This window comes from Dermacentor albipictus, chromosome 4 (assembly GCF_038994185.2).
Source record: "Dermacentor albipictus isolate Rhodes 1998 colony chromosome 4, USDA_Dalb.pri_finalv2, whole genome shotgun sequence".
NCBI classification, from domain to species: domain Eukaryota; kingdom Metazoa; phylum Arthropoda; class Arachnida; order Ixodida; family Ixodidae; genus Dermacentor; species Dermacentor albipictus.
This window is the reverse complement of record NC_091824.1, coordinates 174183055-174200208: the sequence shown is the minus strand read 5'-3', so window position 1 is coordinate 174200208 and position 17154 is coordinate 174183055. Positions and strand designations below refer to the sequence as shown.

At 45.7% G+C, this 17154-nt stretch overlaps 1 protein-coding gene across 6 annotated transcripts in view; it reads right to left on the bottom strand.

The window, feature by feature from the left end:
- The window catches only part of LOC135913605 (rho guanine nucleotide exchange factor 11-like), a 253038-nt gene that overhangs the window by 158040 nt on the left and 77844 nt on the right, over window positions 1-17154 (bottom strand). For 5 of the 6 annotated variants that reach the window (XM_065446119.2, XM_065446121.2, XM_065446122.2 and 2 more), the window contains 3 exons: window positions 14255-14314; window positions 4857-4961; window positions 4014-4130 (listed from right to left, as the gene is read on the bottom strand). In XM_065446119.2, coding sequence (XP_065302191.2) covers window positions 4014-4130; window positions 4857-4961; window positions 14255-14314 — 282 coding nt within the window. The remainder of the gene's footprint in view (window positions 1-4013; window positions 4131-4856; window positions 4962-14254; window positions 14315-17154) is intronic. The other variant, XM_070537837.1, reaches the window with a different exon arrangement.

Here is a 17154-nt window from a genome sequence, read left to right as displayed (position 1 = left end):
ACCCTTTGACAACGTTGTTGTGGCTGTTGACCAACAAAGAAGTATTGGACCAGTACAAGCCCTCGGACATTTACAACACAGATGAGACGGCCTTATTCTACGAGATGCTGCCATCGAAGACCCTGGACTTAAAAGGCCAGAAATGCTGCGGGGGAAACACAGCAAGCAGCGTGCAACAATTTTGTTGTGCACCAACATGGACAGCACAGATAAACGGCCACTGCTTGTAATCGGCAGAAGTAAGAAGCCCCGCTGCTTCAAGGGAAATCGTCGGCTGCCCGTACAGTACACCGCGAACCTGAAGGCATGGATGACCCGGGCCATATTTGGCAGCTGGCTCGAGGCCTTCGATACGGACATGCGGAAGGCAGGCTGATCGGTCTGCCTTTTTTGGGACCATTGCAGTGCCCATCATGTCGATGACGTGGAACTGGAAAACGTGCGCTTGGTTTTTTTTCCACCGAACTGCACTTCCGTGCTGCAGCCACTTGATCAAGGCGTCATTCGTAGCGTCAAGTGCGCCTACAAGGAGAGGCTGATTCAGCGTCTGCTGCTGAACCTCCAGTTGAAGCGTCTCACCGTAGTGGACATGTTCATGGCGCTTGAGATGATGGCCGCCGCATGGGTTGCAACGTCGCCAGCCATGATAGCTAATAGTTTTAATCATGCCGGCTTCATTGCCACTCGGCAAGCATCATGCGCTGATCCAGTAGCATCGCAAGAAGATTCGCCTGAAGGTGCACAAGTTGACAGTGCTGACGGCGCAGTGCCGCCATCACTGGCCCACGCATGGGATGAACTTTCTGCCATGACAGATGGTGTTCCGGATGGCCTCAGCATCGATGAGTTCGTTCGTGTGGATGAAGGTGTTGTCGTCCATGAAGAGATGACTGATGAGGTCATCATAAGTAGCGTTTGCCAAGGTGCCGATGACGCCGACGACCACCAGACACCAAATCAAGAGAGGGCTGCGAACCCGTGGGATGTGTTGAATGCCTTCAATGTAATTCGATCATTTTTCGGTGAGCATGATAACGACGTGGCAATGGACCACTTCTTGCAGTGCGAGTCGAGAGCAGTAAAATTGCGGCAAAACAAGGCTCGGCAAAGTAAGCTGACTGACTTTTGGCAATTTTTTTTTGCAAGCCAATTTCCTTCCCTGCCTTTTTTGCCTCATTCTCGCGCTAACGAAATTCCCGCAAAAGCGAAATGTTTTGTTTTCCCCGGCGATTTCATTATTGCGGGTTTCGACTGTATATTGAAGTGATAAGAGCTTTTTTTGAGAGTTCGATATAACTGAGTTCGATTGTACCTTGAACCGCCTACGAAAAATAGGAAATCATAGCAATGTCAGAGTAGTGCTTGCCGCCCCTGAGAAGCTAGGGAAACTTCACCAACTGACTAACCCTTTCCACAAAAAGGGCCTTGCACTGTCAAATATTGTGATCCTTTTGTAACATGTGTGTCTTGCATGGTATACAAAATTCCCTTATAGGTGGTTCCAGCTACAGTCACCAATTCATTTTTCGGACTCAAAAAATTCAGACACGCTCGATTATTCGGTCTCCTTCGCGCACCACCATTCTCCCCATAGACCATAATGTATAACAGCCGAAAGTTCGGACACCTTGCAACCTCTCGCCTGATTTTTCGGACACCCCTTGAGCCAACTCGATCATGAGCACCATGCACGACGGTGACTGGTGCATAGCTCGACTTGCTGAATGCCATTTTTGTTTTGAACGGAGCCTCCTTGCTGCCCCATGAAGTGACGCTACAGAAAATCCACGATCATCATCATCGTTTCTGCCTGGTTCGATAGAGTGGCTACAGCAGTTCCAGTCTCAGCTTATTAAGCCATGTCAAGACAATCCAGCAGCTGATTTGTTTCTTTCTTTGTGCACGACCTGCACAACACTGCGAGTAGACAAGGTTTTTGTTTGTGTGACTGGTGTCCGCGTGACAGCGTGGTGGTGTTTGCTTTGTGTGCTGTGTTGAGGTTTCGGTGATCCAACGCGACATACGGAAACCTCGCGTCAAGTGTCTAATGGTGCCGACAATGCCTGCACAGACTGTGCTGGGGAATGCCGGTAAGCGGGTACCGGAAGGCCTAGGTTTTGTCGCCTTCCAATGTGCTCCCTACTGACGCCGAAAATGTTCTGCATAGACCTGCACAGTGGTTGCATTGAGATTCCGGACACCGTCTCATTTGACAGTTTCACAGGTGCTGACACTGCTGTACTGACATGCGTAGAACTCGACGATGGTGAGATCATTCGTCAGGTTTCTGCTGCAGCGCCAGACGATGACTCCGAGTCGGAAGATGACGCACCATGTGCTATGCTGACATCGCATGCAGAGCGTGTACAAGCAGGGACTGTGCCTTCAGCCACCTAGTGTGACCGTACGACCCTCTCCGAAATTCAGGCTTATCTGATTGTGCGTAAACGGAACAGCGTGCAACGGCGCATTCACGTTTTCTTCAAGGCTACTGCCAAACTCGAATAAGTGCGTGGAAATAAAGGATTTCCTTTTTTTTTTTTCTTAATCTGCTTTTTCGGGCACCTGTTTATTCGGACATTTCCGCAGTCCCCATGAGGTCCGAATAAACGGTCGGCGACTGTATATCGTTCAGACTGGAAGGTGTTTGAATGAAAGATTTCCAGAACACAGAACGAAGGTGGGCAATTATTGCGATGGGAATCTTTCTGTGCATTGTCATGAGTGTGGAATAAAGAACAAGAAGCTGTGTAAACCTTTGTTCAACATGTATAAGATAGTAGCCAACAAATAAGCAACAGGTTGTTAGGGAGATAACTGATGCAGATTGAGCTAGAAAGGGGCGTTTGTCGTGTGTCAGCGCACCTTCTGTTTTTCTGTCGTCCAAAGAAACTAATTTTCCAAGCATGGCCGCCTGATGTCGGCATTTCGGTCTTGTGACATCATGAAGGAAAGCGTTCATATGATGCAATTTTGTAAATACAGATCAGTTGGAAGTAAGCGCTTGTGTTGTCATCTCCTCACTCTGTCCTTGTCCGTGGACACTTGACCGTGATCTGCTATGCAGAACTCTTGCTGTCAATCATTTCATGTAGCACATTGCTCAATCGTTCAAGGCTACCTCAAGGCAAATGTCCAATCCTGTCTACAATTATTGTAAACAAGGCTACCGTGCAGGAGCCAAAATGTAACTTTATCTCTATTTTTTATGCCCAAGGTTTGACTTTCAACTACTTATAAACCAGGACTAGGTTCAACACCGCACAAAAGATGTCGATATTGTAGGGAGGGAATGGTGGTGCCATATGTAATTGCTGGTGAAACATGGCATACACTGTGCATTGTGGCAAACCACTTCTTCAGAAATCCACTAGGCAGAGGAAGGTTTCATGGCAACGAAATATCATCCACCCAAGAGCAGCATGAAGCTACAAAAGAAACAGATTGCAGAGCAAGGCTAAATCAGGTGACAACGCAAAGCTTGCACTGTCTTCAAATAGTGGGCTAGCTGGTTCATACTTTACGATTGGTTTAGTGCAATTCTCGTCGTCTTTGTTGCAGTGTCGTACCCGTTTGCACATAACGAATTGTCTTGTAAAGTTTTACTTTGCAGTTTTATGCTACATTCAGGTGGACGCTAACTTCTGCTTTTGTTTTAAACATTGTTTTCTGCCCTAATAATGAAAGACCACTGTTCCATTCTAGAGACAACGGCACATACTTTTGATTCATTATAGATACACAACGTAGAATGAACCTAAAATGCTCAACTGCATTCAATGCAGAAGGCCAACTTTTTCATCACATTTACTCGTACTCCTTCAGCTAATCTGTGAGCAACAAGAATGACATAGGACCTAAAACCGTCAGATAGTAGCCCCTTAGCACTCATTCAGACACATTGACAGGGGCTTGTGCCTAGCTGAGCCTGTCAGTACGGCACACCCAGATGGTCTCACCGCAAGCCCTGCCAGCCCAAACTCTTTGCTCGCTTCAATATTGCACACACTGACCAGGCTGGAGGGTTTCATCTGGCTCGAAAGCAAGTAGTGCAGGAACACTGCCAAGTGCGCAGGATGCCGCAGGAGCTTCCAGATATTGTTGAAAGGACCATTGTCACCCAACTGCGTCTGCAAAAGCCAGTAAGCAAACATCAACTGCGTCATGAAATGTGTCGCCCTCTACTATGGGACATCGCATTTACTATAGCTGACTTGGACCTCGATGGGACCAACAAAATCGATCTAATTATCTGGCAGGTCGAAATAAACAATGCAGAAAAAATTCCAAAACACTACACCAATTCATCTGACATTATTTGTCCACATCTAACATGTCCCCTGATCAAATGTGAGCTCACTTTCTGTGTGTCCAAAGTGGAATACTATCATAGAAACGGCATTAAAGCTCCTAAACAAGGTAGAAGTCTAATGTGCACCCGGTATTTTAGCAACAAAAATGGGCAAGGGTCTAAAACATGTTGCCCAATTTAATAATAATAATAATAATAATAATAATAATAATAATAATAATAATAATAATAATAATAATAATAATATCAAATTACAATGATCACAACCTAAGTGGGCACACCACATCCATTGGAAGGACAATTTTAATTCTTTAAAATTAGATTTTAAACACATGGATCTCTTTGAGGATTACATTGTGTTTAGTGATGTATTCTTATAGTGAGGTTCAAGTGCTCAAATGGGGCAATTGGAAGTCAGCACCCCTATTCATACTTTCTTGACATCGCTCTCTCGTCGCACACAATCACACTTTTAGCAAAGACAGTGTAGACATGCTCTGATCCTACTATACAGAACTATGCCAAAGGCAGGGGCAGTACTGACCAACTCGTTGTCTGAGGTTCGTTCCTCATCGTCCATGGAGAGAATGCTGCTCTGCTGCAGAGGCACTCGGCCACCTGTAGGAGGTCCCTCTGGGGGAGTGCCATACTGCACACACAACACAGGTCTCACTATAAGAAGCAAATAAGTTGCGGTTGATATGCACTGCTTAAAAATGACCTCATAATTCCCAGATTTCTTATTTTCATAACGGTGAACAAAACGCAGCACAAGGCTAAGAGTCAGTATACTGAGATATACACACAGCACAACTACATGCTTCCTTCTGAAATTTCATAAAGCAATCAAGTACACATGCGAAGCTAGTGGTAGTGTATACCGTAATATCGCAAAAAATGCCCCACGACCAAAAGAAAACCCACCTCGTTTTTTGGCAAGATTTGCAATTTTTTCCGCAACATCGAAAGATAGCCTACTTCTCGTAATCCCAGTGTCCTGGGGGGGTGGCACCGCTGAGGAGGATCAGAGGAGGATCGCAGTGTGGAGGTATCGAGAGGTTGTAACTCGTAGGGCACATCTGTCACTTGACGCAAGACACAGTAGGGCCTGAGTAGGGTGAAATCAGGGCCCGTATTCTGAAACATTCACCTTCCGTGAAACTATCGCCCTGGCCACGCCTCCGCCAACGGCGCGCGCTGATTGGCGATTTTAGCAAAACCGGAAAATAAACAGCGCCATCTAGTAGTTCCGGCCTACGTCATTTTAACGTCATGGTGTCGATGGGTGCTCTCGACATATATTGAGTAAACGAACATGTCTTTTGGCATCTCTTGGCGTTCGGTTGGTGGTGGAGTGCAGTAAAGATATGATAGGTGGTAGTTTATAGTAGCCTTTTTGCTGGTGTCTTACACGCGTTGTTTCACAGCGATATTTTTTTATTCATATAAAATAAAACATTTCACACTTCCTTATTCAATTAATTTTATCTAAAGCGGCCGTAACCAACTGTAGTCAGTGTGCAGAACCCGTAATGCGGTCACTACACAAAAACAACACACCCGAGCCGCTCTGCACTCGCCGGGTGTGATCTTTCATGAGATGTGAAGCGTTCGAGTGCGCATGTTGGTTGTGCACACTGACGTCACGAGTAAGCAGTAACTTGGTTTACTGAATGCGACTTTTGCGGCGACGACACTTTCGCGGAAGGCGAACGTTTCAGAATACGGCACCAGCTTCTCACAAAGACCAAATTGCCATGCTAGTTTACAAAGAAGCACGATGTCATCAGGCTTAAAGTGGGCAGTGCAGTGGCAAGCATTATATGTACATCGTTGCTTTGGTAATGTAATAGTGCTGACAATGTTCCCTGTGAAGATGACACTTAAAGGAAAATGCGACCAGCCAAGGACTAGGCTTGTAGACAACATTTTTAAGACGAAAGCCTTTTATGCCCCATGAAGTGAAAAATCCAGCATCCAGCATTATCATCTGATGGTACCAAAAACCATGTGACCAAATGATGATGCGATGTTCCCAGTGCTGGACCAGCTGCGGCTTACACTGCGAAATTCCATGGTGAACAGTCACGGCGTCAGATGGACGCCGTGGCCCACTCCCGAAATTGGATTAAGGCTGATCAAGGTTGATACAAATTAGAGCAAGGTGGATTAAGATAGAGTTTTAATGTAAAGAAAAATCACGTAACAATATCTAAATGACTGACAATTTTTGTTCCTGTCGGATGAAACAGACAAGTAATGCTTGCAAACACATAATATAAACTGCAGAATGCAATATCAGTGCAGCGAAGCTGCAGCAGTTTCAAACACTGGCTGTAATGTTACAATGGAATGCCAAGCGGGTGCAGCAGCAGCTATGGGAGATAAGGAGGTAGAGCAGAAGGTGCATGCTATAGTGCAGTGGTTTAGTAGGTTTACACCATCATGGTTCACAAGGGCTATGAGCCTCCCAGAGCTATGGCTCAGCTTAGGTTTAGCGTGGCTGTGCACCTGCAGTGGTGTCCCACAGTAGAACACAAGTTGGCCTTACACACAGAGGCCAATGATTGACCATCAGAATGCCTGATATCAGAAATGCTAGCAGCCCCCTGCAGTCTTCATTGTTCAACATTCTGGATACAATACCCACAGTAAAATTAAAATGAAGCTACCTCGTAAACAACAAAATAATAAATAAAAGAAGAATTGCAGCACTGGCTTGTCCCTCCTTGGAATAAACTATTTGCAAAAATTAAAGCAGAAAGTTTCAGCTTTGTAATGACAGCAGGCCATCATTTGCCATTCATGTGGATAACTTATAATTTTAAAGAGACTTACACATTGTCTTTATACTATGCTCATATCCCTACGGGCCTATTTTTTCATATGTGATGAAGTCCTGGACTGAGGGCTTACTAACCTAGTGGCACCTCTCAACATCAATAAAATCTTCATTAATTTTGACCTATGAGGCTAGTGGTGCTTCTACATAGCTGTTTGGATATACAGTCGAACCCGGCTATATTGAACTTACAAAAAAAGCCTATCAGTTCGATATAGGGCATAATTCGAAATAAGCCTGCTGAAGAATTGGACATCACAAAAACACATACCATTTATAAAATCACTTTATCGATGAAACAAGCTTAGTTTTGCATGAAATAGTCTTGCATTTTCTTCTGCTTGGGCAATTTTGCTACTTGCGACGCACGCACTGCTCCACAATGTCTAAAGGGTTGGAGCAACTGATAATGCGACCTTCCACACTCGCGCAGAAGCACCGGACTAGTGCGAGTGCACCAATCGCCTCAGAGAAAGTGGGCGAAGGACCATCGTTGCTTTCCTCATTGTGCCCACTTTCGCTTGTGCTAGGTACCATGTCGGCAATGTAGTCTGTCTTCGGGCTCTCCCGCAGTCGCAACACCATCATTTGCACTCACAAACTCGACTGTTGACTCGTCAAATGCTTCTGGAAATTCTGAGGCTTTGTCGCACTCATCAGAATTTACAGTCATCACCGGCCACGTGGAAAACAGCACGTCTGAAGCAATTTTGGATGAACCACTTGTACACAGCCGTGCAAACACACCGGGAACCATGGGTATCGGGTTGCGAGTTTGTCTGCTTTAGCCCTGATCTCCCCCTTCAAGATGACAGTGCTGAGAGTGCTCCTCGGAATCTTGCACGCTGCAGGGTCATCCGATTTCTCACCGCGTTTGACCCAATTTATGATTTCAAGCTTAACAGCGAAAAGCTAATTCTGCCGTTTCATCACGGCAGTACTGCAGGAGAGGCCCACAAGGCACAAACACAATGAACCAGAAAAGAAGCGAGACAACTCACACTTGCGCCATCTTGCACGACGAGGGCAAGGGAGCCTCTGATAGGCTGTTTGAGCAAGTGCTGCCGGTGGGCCAGGACAATTTTTTTGCAGGGGGCTGTTGACGGCTCGCCCGACGCAGTGCGGTCACGGTAGGGTGGATGCAATTAGATGGAGCCATGCGACCGCGAGGGAAAGCCAACTTCTGGGGGCACTTTTGCGCCGCTTGTCGTTTTATATATCGGGAGTCGCTACTATTTTTGTTCCATGTAAGCATAATTTTTGCTATATACAGTGAAACCTCATTAAATCGTAGCTGGCCGAAGCTCGGTAAAAGTATGTACTAAACAGTAGTACTGCTTAACCGAAATAGCATGAGATCGCCCACTTACCAGTCAAAAACAGAACTCGGAGTGAGTGCGACGAAAGGGCAAGAACAAGCAGTATTTAAGTATAACTGCGAGTCGGCCTAGTTGAAACAGATTCATCTTAAAACTTGTTGTGCGCAAACAAACAGGGACGAAGAATAGGAGCAACGCAAGGACGAGCGCTTTGTTACCAGTTGTTACCAGTTGTTAGAACGTTGTTAAAACAGTTGTTAGAAAGCGCTCATCCTTGTGTTGCTCCTATTCTTCGTCCCTGTTTGTTTGCGCACAAAGAATTTTAAGATGCAGTATTTATTCGCTTCATGCGACAAAAGCGCGATTTCCGTTTAATGTTGAAGGAGGCTAGCAGCGATGACAGCGGCCTCAAACTTACTGAAGCTGCAAGCCAGCTTTTCAGCCAGCCCCTTCTTTTCGGCAAGCACTAGCATGGCAGATTCCTCATTGGCATGGCATATTCTCTGTGCAAGAGTGCGGTAGTGCTGCAGAAGTTGTGGGGCGCCTTTTTTATTGCAGGGTGCTGTTCTCGCTGCGATGACGGCATTCATGAGGCTCACGTAACGCACAGCTTCTGCCACTGTCAGGCCTGAGTCGCCCGTGCTGTCGCTTGTGATGTCATCCTCATCACTGTCGTTAGGTAACATTTTGGCAACAAGGACGGCGATGGCAATAAGTTGAAACTCGTAGCCAACATCTCTTCGTGGTCGCAGCAGTGCTGCTGAGCAACTTGTTCGCATTCTAAATGCCACACGCTATAGTCAGCGGTAAATGTCTGTTACGTGCCAGCACCAACTTCTTCGTGACACATTTGATAGCACGAACGATGTCAAATTTTTTTTCTACGCTGAGCACCCGGTGTTTTTTATCCAAGCTTCTGCATGACGTGTGTCCTAGCTTGCACGACGCCACACCGCTCTTCGGCACGGCGCCGAAATGATGCTGATGTGGCTTCACACACACGTGCACAGGGCGCTTGGAGGCCGTTCCAATCTCTGAAGCTTGTTCTGCCGGGCCGCCCAATGGGGTCATACTGCCGTGATTGCATGACGAATAGTGGAAACACTACGTGTTAACCGATACGTACGCAATGAGCTGGTGTGGTTTATGTGGATACGAAACGCATTTTGTTCAATGACCGCTGAGTTGGGGATTTGACTGTTACTTTTAATATGAAACTACTGTTTAAGCGGGCACAGTTTAACAATGTTTTCCTGGAAGAGCACTCTATATTGACGAAGTTCCAACAAGGGTTTAGGAAAGGGTTTTCAGCCATAACTCAGCTCGTCACATTGTTTCATATTCTTGCATTAACCCCGGATAGACGCGATAAAATAAATATGCTTTTCTTATATTTGTCCAAAGCTTTTAACAAAGTTCCTCATGGCAAACGAATTTCAAACTTAGATCAATAGGTAATCCAAAAATTTTTGTTTGTTGGATTTCAGTCTACTTAACTAATCGCAACCAATACTTAGATGGACTCTGATTGTCTTCCAGTCAGATATGGTGTAACACAGGGCAGTGAGCTTGGCCCTTTGCTCTTTCCACTGTATATCAATGATATTGTTGATGTTGTTAGCCCTAGTGTAGAAATTAGATTGTTTCCTGATGATTGTGTTTTGTTTAAAAAAATTATTTGCACTAACGATTACAACGACCTCAAGACTAGTCTTGGTAATATACATGAATTGCGTAAACAAAGAAGAACGTTACTGAACACGAGCAATGTGTATGCCTTCCAGAAACTCGGCAAGAAGATCTACGTTCATATACTTACTTATTAAGGTCTCTACCATTACAACAAATAAGTTGCAACAAATATCTCGATGTGACACTGACTTTTAACCTATCTTGGAATGTTCATATTGATTATGTTTGCTCATCTGCCTTCTGCAAGTTCTATGTCTTGAAACAAACTTATGACTGCTCCCACTAATGTTAAACTCCACTGCTTTACTGTTCTTGTACGAAAAAACTAGAATATGCATGCATCATATGGGACCCTTATACTAAGCGCACCATTGACAGCCTTGAATGTGTTCAGGTAAAGTCTGTAAGGTTCATAGTGAACAAACTTTCGACGTTAGTCTCACCTTCTAATTTAACGCAAGCTAATGACATACCACCTTAATGACACAAAGACAAAAATCTAGGTTGGAATTACTTTTCCAACTTTTGGATAACAAACTAGCTCTAGATCTATCACTGTATTTACGAGGGGATTTGAAAAGTTCAGGGCCTGACTCAGACATAGTGACCGTGGGTTGAAATTTTGCAGTCAGTTCTCTACATAGTCTCTCTTGAGGGCCACACACATGTGCCATCACTCCTGGAGTTTCATTATTCCACTTTGGTAGAACGTTTAGTCCTGCTCCTCCAAAAAGTCTTTTAGGGAATCCATGATGGCCTCATGAGAAGGTAAATGACTTCCACCAAAGTGCTTTTTCATCTGTGGGTAGGCAGTAGTCCGAGGGATCCAAATCAGGGGAATAGGGCGGCTGCTAAAGCAGCTGGAAACCACAGGAAGAGAATTGCAGCCATCGCACGAACTGGCACATTGTCCTGGTGAAACAGCACCCTGTTCCAGAGCATCCCTCGCCGTCTTTCCTTAACTGCCGATCTCAGACGATGAACCGGAGCTGCATACTATCTCCCGTTGATGGTTTGACCTTTCAGTAAGAATTTCAGGAGGAATTCCAGGAGAATGACAGCCTTGCAATCCCAGAACACTGATGCCATAACCTTGCCAGCAGATGGAATCACCTTTGCATTTTTGGGGTGGGGGAGATGGGATCTTTCCATAGTTTAGAGGCTTCTTTTAACTCGGGACGAAAGTGATGCAACCAAGTTTCATTTATTGTAACGGATCTCTGCAGAAAAAGATTAATATCAGCTTGAAACAGTTGCAGATTTTCTGTAGAGTGAAGTTAAAAAAATTATGGGGTTTTACATCCCAAAACCACTTTCTGATTATGAGGCAAACTGTAGCGGGGGACTCCAGAAATTTGGACCACCTGGGGTTTTTTAACATGCATCTAAATCTAAGTAGACAGGTGTTTTCGCATTTCACCCCCATCGAAGCAGAGTGAAGTTCTCTCAGATGTTTGTTCTCTAATGTGATCTAAGGTGGTAGGCCCATTTTTGCAACGGGCGACCATGTCGACTCCGTCGCACAGGCACCATACCAGTGGAGTCGAGGCTCTGCCTCACTCGATCCTGGAAGTTCTACGTCGTGGACCGCAATTTGCCGTCGAGCCGAGGACTTCAACACCGGAACTACTGGCAATGGTGCGACGAGTTGCGCGCGCAGGGCCAGAGTCTCAAAGTGCCAGGTGCCTGTCCGACGGAGTCGACGTGGTCGCCCGTTGCAAAATGGGCACAAAGAGCCTACCTGTGCGACAAGTGGTGACGTATTTGAAAGAACATTCCCTCTCATTGCTTACTTCTGACAAGGAGCGGGGCTTCGCTGTGATGCCGAAAGACGTCTACCAATATAAGGCGTTAGAGGCCATAAGGCCATAAGTTCTGTTTTTAACAGTCATGAAAAGTCTGTTCTGCGGAAAGCAAAGTCAGCTGCAAAGAAGCTACGCGGAAATCTCAAGCTCGACCGCCTTGTGCGTAGCAACGAAACTAGCAAAAAATCATCCCTTGACATGTAAAAACGCATAAACCTGAGTGGCCCCTGCGGGTTACAGTATCTGAGAAGGGCACTTGGCAGAAAATGATTGCCCTGTTTTTGCAAGAAAAACTAAAACTACTAACCGTTGACGATTCTTTCCAGGTGAAATCCTCAGACAATGTAATAAGGTTTTTAAAAGACAATTCTAGCACTGACTTTGCAGCATGCTCTGTAGACGATAAAGATTTATATTATTCGATCCCCCAACATGAAATTTTTCAGTGCGTGGAAGAATGTATAGATGCACACGGTGCTGTCGCTTTTCAGAATGCCTCCGGGGTTTCAACTGGTGGGTTCCAGGAACTCCTTTCTGTATATTTGAAGTCCACTTATGTTACGTGGGAAGGGAATGTGTACCTCCAGAAACGCGGCGTCTGTATAGGGTCATGTATTGCGCCAGCACTTAGCGATTTGTTTCTTGCCCAGAAAGATAGATCACTTCAGAACGCCCTAACCAGAACAAGCGTCGAGGGAGTCTTTCGGTATGTTGACGATTACTGGGTTCTATGTGATGGCTCTGGCACGAATTCAGATGACGCAGTTTCGGAGGCAGTAACATGCTTAAGTCATGCGCTTCAGCCACTTGCTGTTACCGACGAGGTCCCAACGCAAGGGTCTTTGAGATTCCTTGATCTCAGACTCGAGCTCTCCAAAGGGAAGGTCTGCCGGGCCTATGAACCCAGAGGCGACAAGGTGCCACTGCCATTCAAATCAGCGCATTCAAAACTGGTGAAGAGAGCAATTGCAAACCTTTGTCTAACAAATGCGCTCAAAAAATCGTGCATCCACGTAATGGAATAAAGTTTTCGTCAGCAGGTTGACCGGCTTACTAGGGCTGGTTACCCGTCGCACCTTCTTGTGTCCGTTGCAGAGAAAATGAGCAAGAACCTAAAACTCGAGCGTGCCCATGGCAAGCCAGGTGGCGAGAAACCAAAAATGAAAGAAAAGCAACGGACTGTGGCCCTGCCATACGTGCACAACTTATCTCACTGCTTGAAAAAGATTGGGCGCAAAGCTGGAGTTAATGTAGTGCTTACTGCCCTCAAAAAACTAAAAAGCCTCTGCCAACGCGTCAATGCAGAAGAGCCGATAAACCAGGAAGGGTGCACGATAAATCACCAGAATCATTTTGTGGAGTGCACAGAAGCCGTAGTGTCTTCAATACCTCTGAAATGTGGAAAAAGGTATATAGGGCAAACTTCGAGATGCACAAATGAAAGACTAAAGGAACACAAACTTAGCGTCGAGCAGGCTAACAGGAATTTAGGCATCCATATCATGGATTGCCCCTCAAAAGATTGCGCTGCACAATTCAGACGCTGTAAAGTGCTGAAGAAACACAATGACCAGCTGGTCCGGGAGATAACTGAGGCAGCCGAGATTACCAGACTTCGTGACCAATGCATTATCACGCCGTCCATGTTACTGACAAAAAAAGAACTTGAGCTTTCGAATGTGCAACCACTATCTTGAGTGCTAAAAAGAAAAAGTGCATGTTTCAAATGATGTGCGATCATGTGACTGCGACACATGTGGGCAATGGTTATAAGAAGCCGGGTTTCTTTCGGAATAAACGTTGTTGAAAGTCGGCGCTTGTGGTGGCTTCTCGTCTCGTCTCTTGTCTACATTTTGCACTGTTACTAGCAGGATAGTACTACTGCTGTTGCCATGTTCAAACAATAACGGAGTCCATAAACCTCAAATATGGCACATTAGCTGACTTAAACACTACTGAATTTTGGGGGGATAAAATTTTGCCTTATATTTAAACAAATATGGTAAGATTGCATCATTACTTTACTATCATGGGTCTGGTTACTCTAGCACAATGGTGGTGCGATCTTGACACCTTCTGCATCTTGCAAAGTGAGCTACAGAAGCCCCCCTGCTTTGAAAATTGGGTATGCCATGCTACACTGTCCCATCGCCTCACGAGCTAGCTCAACATCTTGCAAAATTACCTGCAGCAATGAACGCTCATGGTTGTAGCCAGTAGGTCCCAGAAAGTTGTCTACAGGTCTAAGCGATGTACTGCATTCTGGGAGAAGACGAAACATTACCTGTAGTGGTCGGCCTTCAAGGCTGTCGTCCAATCCGGGAAACTCGCCTTCCAGGAATCCCTGCCAGCAGCGGTTAGCAGCAGGAACACGAGGGGGAAGGGGGAGAGGCACTATGTTAGTCACTAGGACAAGCCATGCATTCCTGACACTGTGACGCAAGAAGTCAGGCTGGCCTACTCAGTAAGGTGAGCAAAGAGGTAAGTTGGTGAGAAGTCAAGTGCAATGTTACAGAACCAAGGGATAAAGATGTTCATTACTATGTTCAAGTTGTTCATTATTACTTCCTACAGTGCTTCTACATAGCCAAGCATAGCAGTGTGAGGTAGCTAGTTAATGCGGTCCTCTAAACAGTAGCATGGCCTCCTTTCAGGATTTGCACAAGAGTCTAACAATAGTTAAACCTCATTAATTTGGATTTCGCGAGACTGAAGAAAATGTCAAAATTAATTGTATGTTGAATTACCGAGGGTATCAAGAGAACAATAAATAAATGATTACTACATGAGCCCACCTTTATTTACTGAATGAATTGGCAAATCCTTCAGCGCAAGAGCAGTACGGAAGCTACAATTTCGTAAGCAGTGCAGCGGCAGTGCGAGACCTATGTCTTCATCCATGACATGCTTTTGCCTACCGCATGTACATCTTGATTATTTTTTCACCAATGAGCAGGTTGGCAACAGATTTTCTGCCCAGCATGATGTACCCGGCGAATTTGATGATCATGTAGGCCACGGTAGAATCTGTCTTCCTCCTTGACAGCTTCTGCCGTGTTTGTGACATTGTGTGTACATTGCAGTAAGTCAAAACTAAACTGCTGCTCGCCACAGTAGGTGTGAACAAAACTGTGGTCGATATTGACGCGATTGTGGATGGTGAACATCCAGTTCTGAAGGCACGCTGCCAACGCATGCACCTAGTGTTACATCTAAACATGGCCAAGGGCATTACTCAAGACGTCTGCCACAAGGCAACCCTACCCATCCATCAGTGCTTACCCAGAAGTCAATACAGTGTTGACACTGACTGCTGATAGGTCCACAAAAAGGCTCCCCACCACTACCCGACAGCCTGAACTAATGATGAAAAAGGCCAACTTATAATGCTACCGTGGGAACGGCTTGTACCTTGGATTCCTAGGTTGCTATACGGTCCCATATATTCGGTCATATTATATATATATATATTCCATACCATCGGAGGTGGGAGTGCTGCAAAACAATGCGATATCATGAGCTGAATATTGCGACCGATCCAATGATTGTGGCTGGCTGCGATACAGTCATCAGATTCCCTAGTCGAGTCACCTAGGGAAGACGATGGTACAGTAAAAGCTTGATAATTCACAACTCGTTAATTTGAAATTTCGGATAATTCAAAGTAGCCACCGTGGTCCGTCCAACAATGTGTTGAAAGCAATATGTATTGCATCCCGTTAGTTCACACTAAAATTCGCACCGCCACCGATAATTAAAACTCCATGTCATTGTGGATGTGCAGAGTGCTAGAGCGTGGGAGCACGTTGGTGATGCTGGTGTCACCGTGTGGGCCGTATAGCTTTGCTCTTTCCATCTGTGGCCCTTTGTTCAGGCCTGACTGGAGAGACACGTTTGCAGCTGGCCAGGCATGGCCAATGTCTCTGCTGCAGGTCGGTTCTCTTCCTCTCTCAAGACCTTCAAGATAAAAATGCGGACGCAGTGCTTCATGTTTTTTTTCTTTCCGTTTTTTTTTTTGTGGATGGATTTTTTTTGTGGAGTTTGTTTTTTTTCTTTATGTTACGTCTTGGAGGCTATGCTCTTTCCCTAGGAGGTGTTCTGCCGAGAAGCAGCACCAGGGCACCAGATAGTCGTTCGGAGCGCAAGCGTTCGGGCCCCAGGTAATGTCTATAACATGGCAGTCGTGACGGTTATCAGCACTCACAGTACCAAAAAGCATAGCCTTTGAGACTTCTGGCTATTACTCAAAGGAAAGCACCGCTGGGTTGCATGTTTGGATGCTACAGCTACAAAAGTACAACGGAGACCGACGTTGTGGCTGGGTGTGGTGCATTTCACAAGTGCATTTTAGAGTGCAGCTCTTGTTTCTACGGCGAGCATTGGCGGTGCAAAGGCGTGTTTATAGTGCAATGTTTTCAGCGCTTATCGCTTGCGGCCAGTTACGCTATGCCGCTTGCGCTGTGCCAGCTGAAATGCTGTCCCCTCTGAACTTCGCACCCCTTTGAACGGCTGTCTGCGACCGTCGGTGAAGCAGCATGGGCATCTTTTTTTCTCAGCGCCATGCATTGTGGGTCGGTCCAGCAAACGCGCGGATGGAGCAAGAGCCATCTCGATGTCAGGCACGTCGAACTGCGTTGGCCGCATCCGGTTATGTTGGCTGCACCAGTGCTTCGAACTAAAATAAAGACGTTCTCACCAATGTGACGTAGCATGTGCGTGCGCGTATGTGCTCAAGCTACGTTGGACTATTGCGTGCCTTAGCCGAGCCAATTTTTTTTCTGATTTTCATCATACGAATTTTGGTAGCATCCCGACGTAATTCAAATTAACGAGCTTTTACTGTACCAAAAGCAGAGACCTTTCGTGCAGTGGGGCTGACGTGTCCTGATGTGAACTCAGACGTTTCATGTGCTCCGGCATGGAGTGGGCTCCGTAACTGGAGCCATGTAACTAATGTAAAATAAACCGTTTTTCCTTCATTCCTACTAGCGGACATATTCGTTGACGGTCTTGGTGAATTCCTTGCCCTAAAGCCACCTTGAGTCACAACTATAGTCAAAGCAAAACTACTGTTTACCGCAAACACTGCAAATGAAACCATGGTCTCTGTTGACGCAATTGTTGATGGCAACCATGCAGATATGAAGACACGCTGCCAGTGCACACGCTGAGTCCAAACAAAAC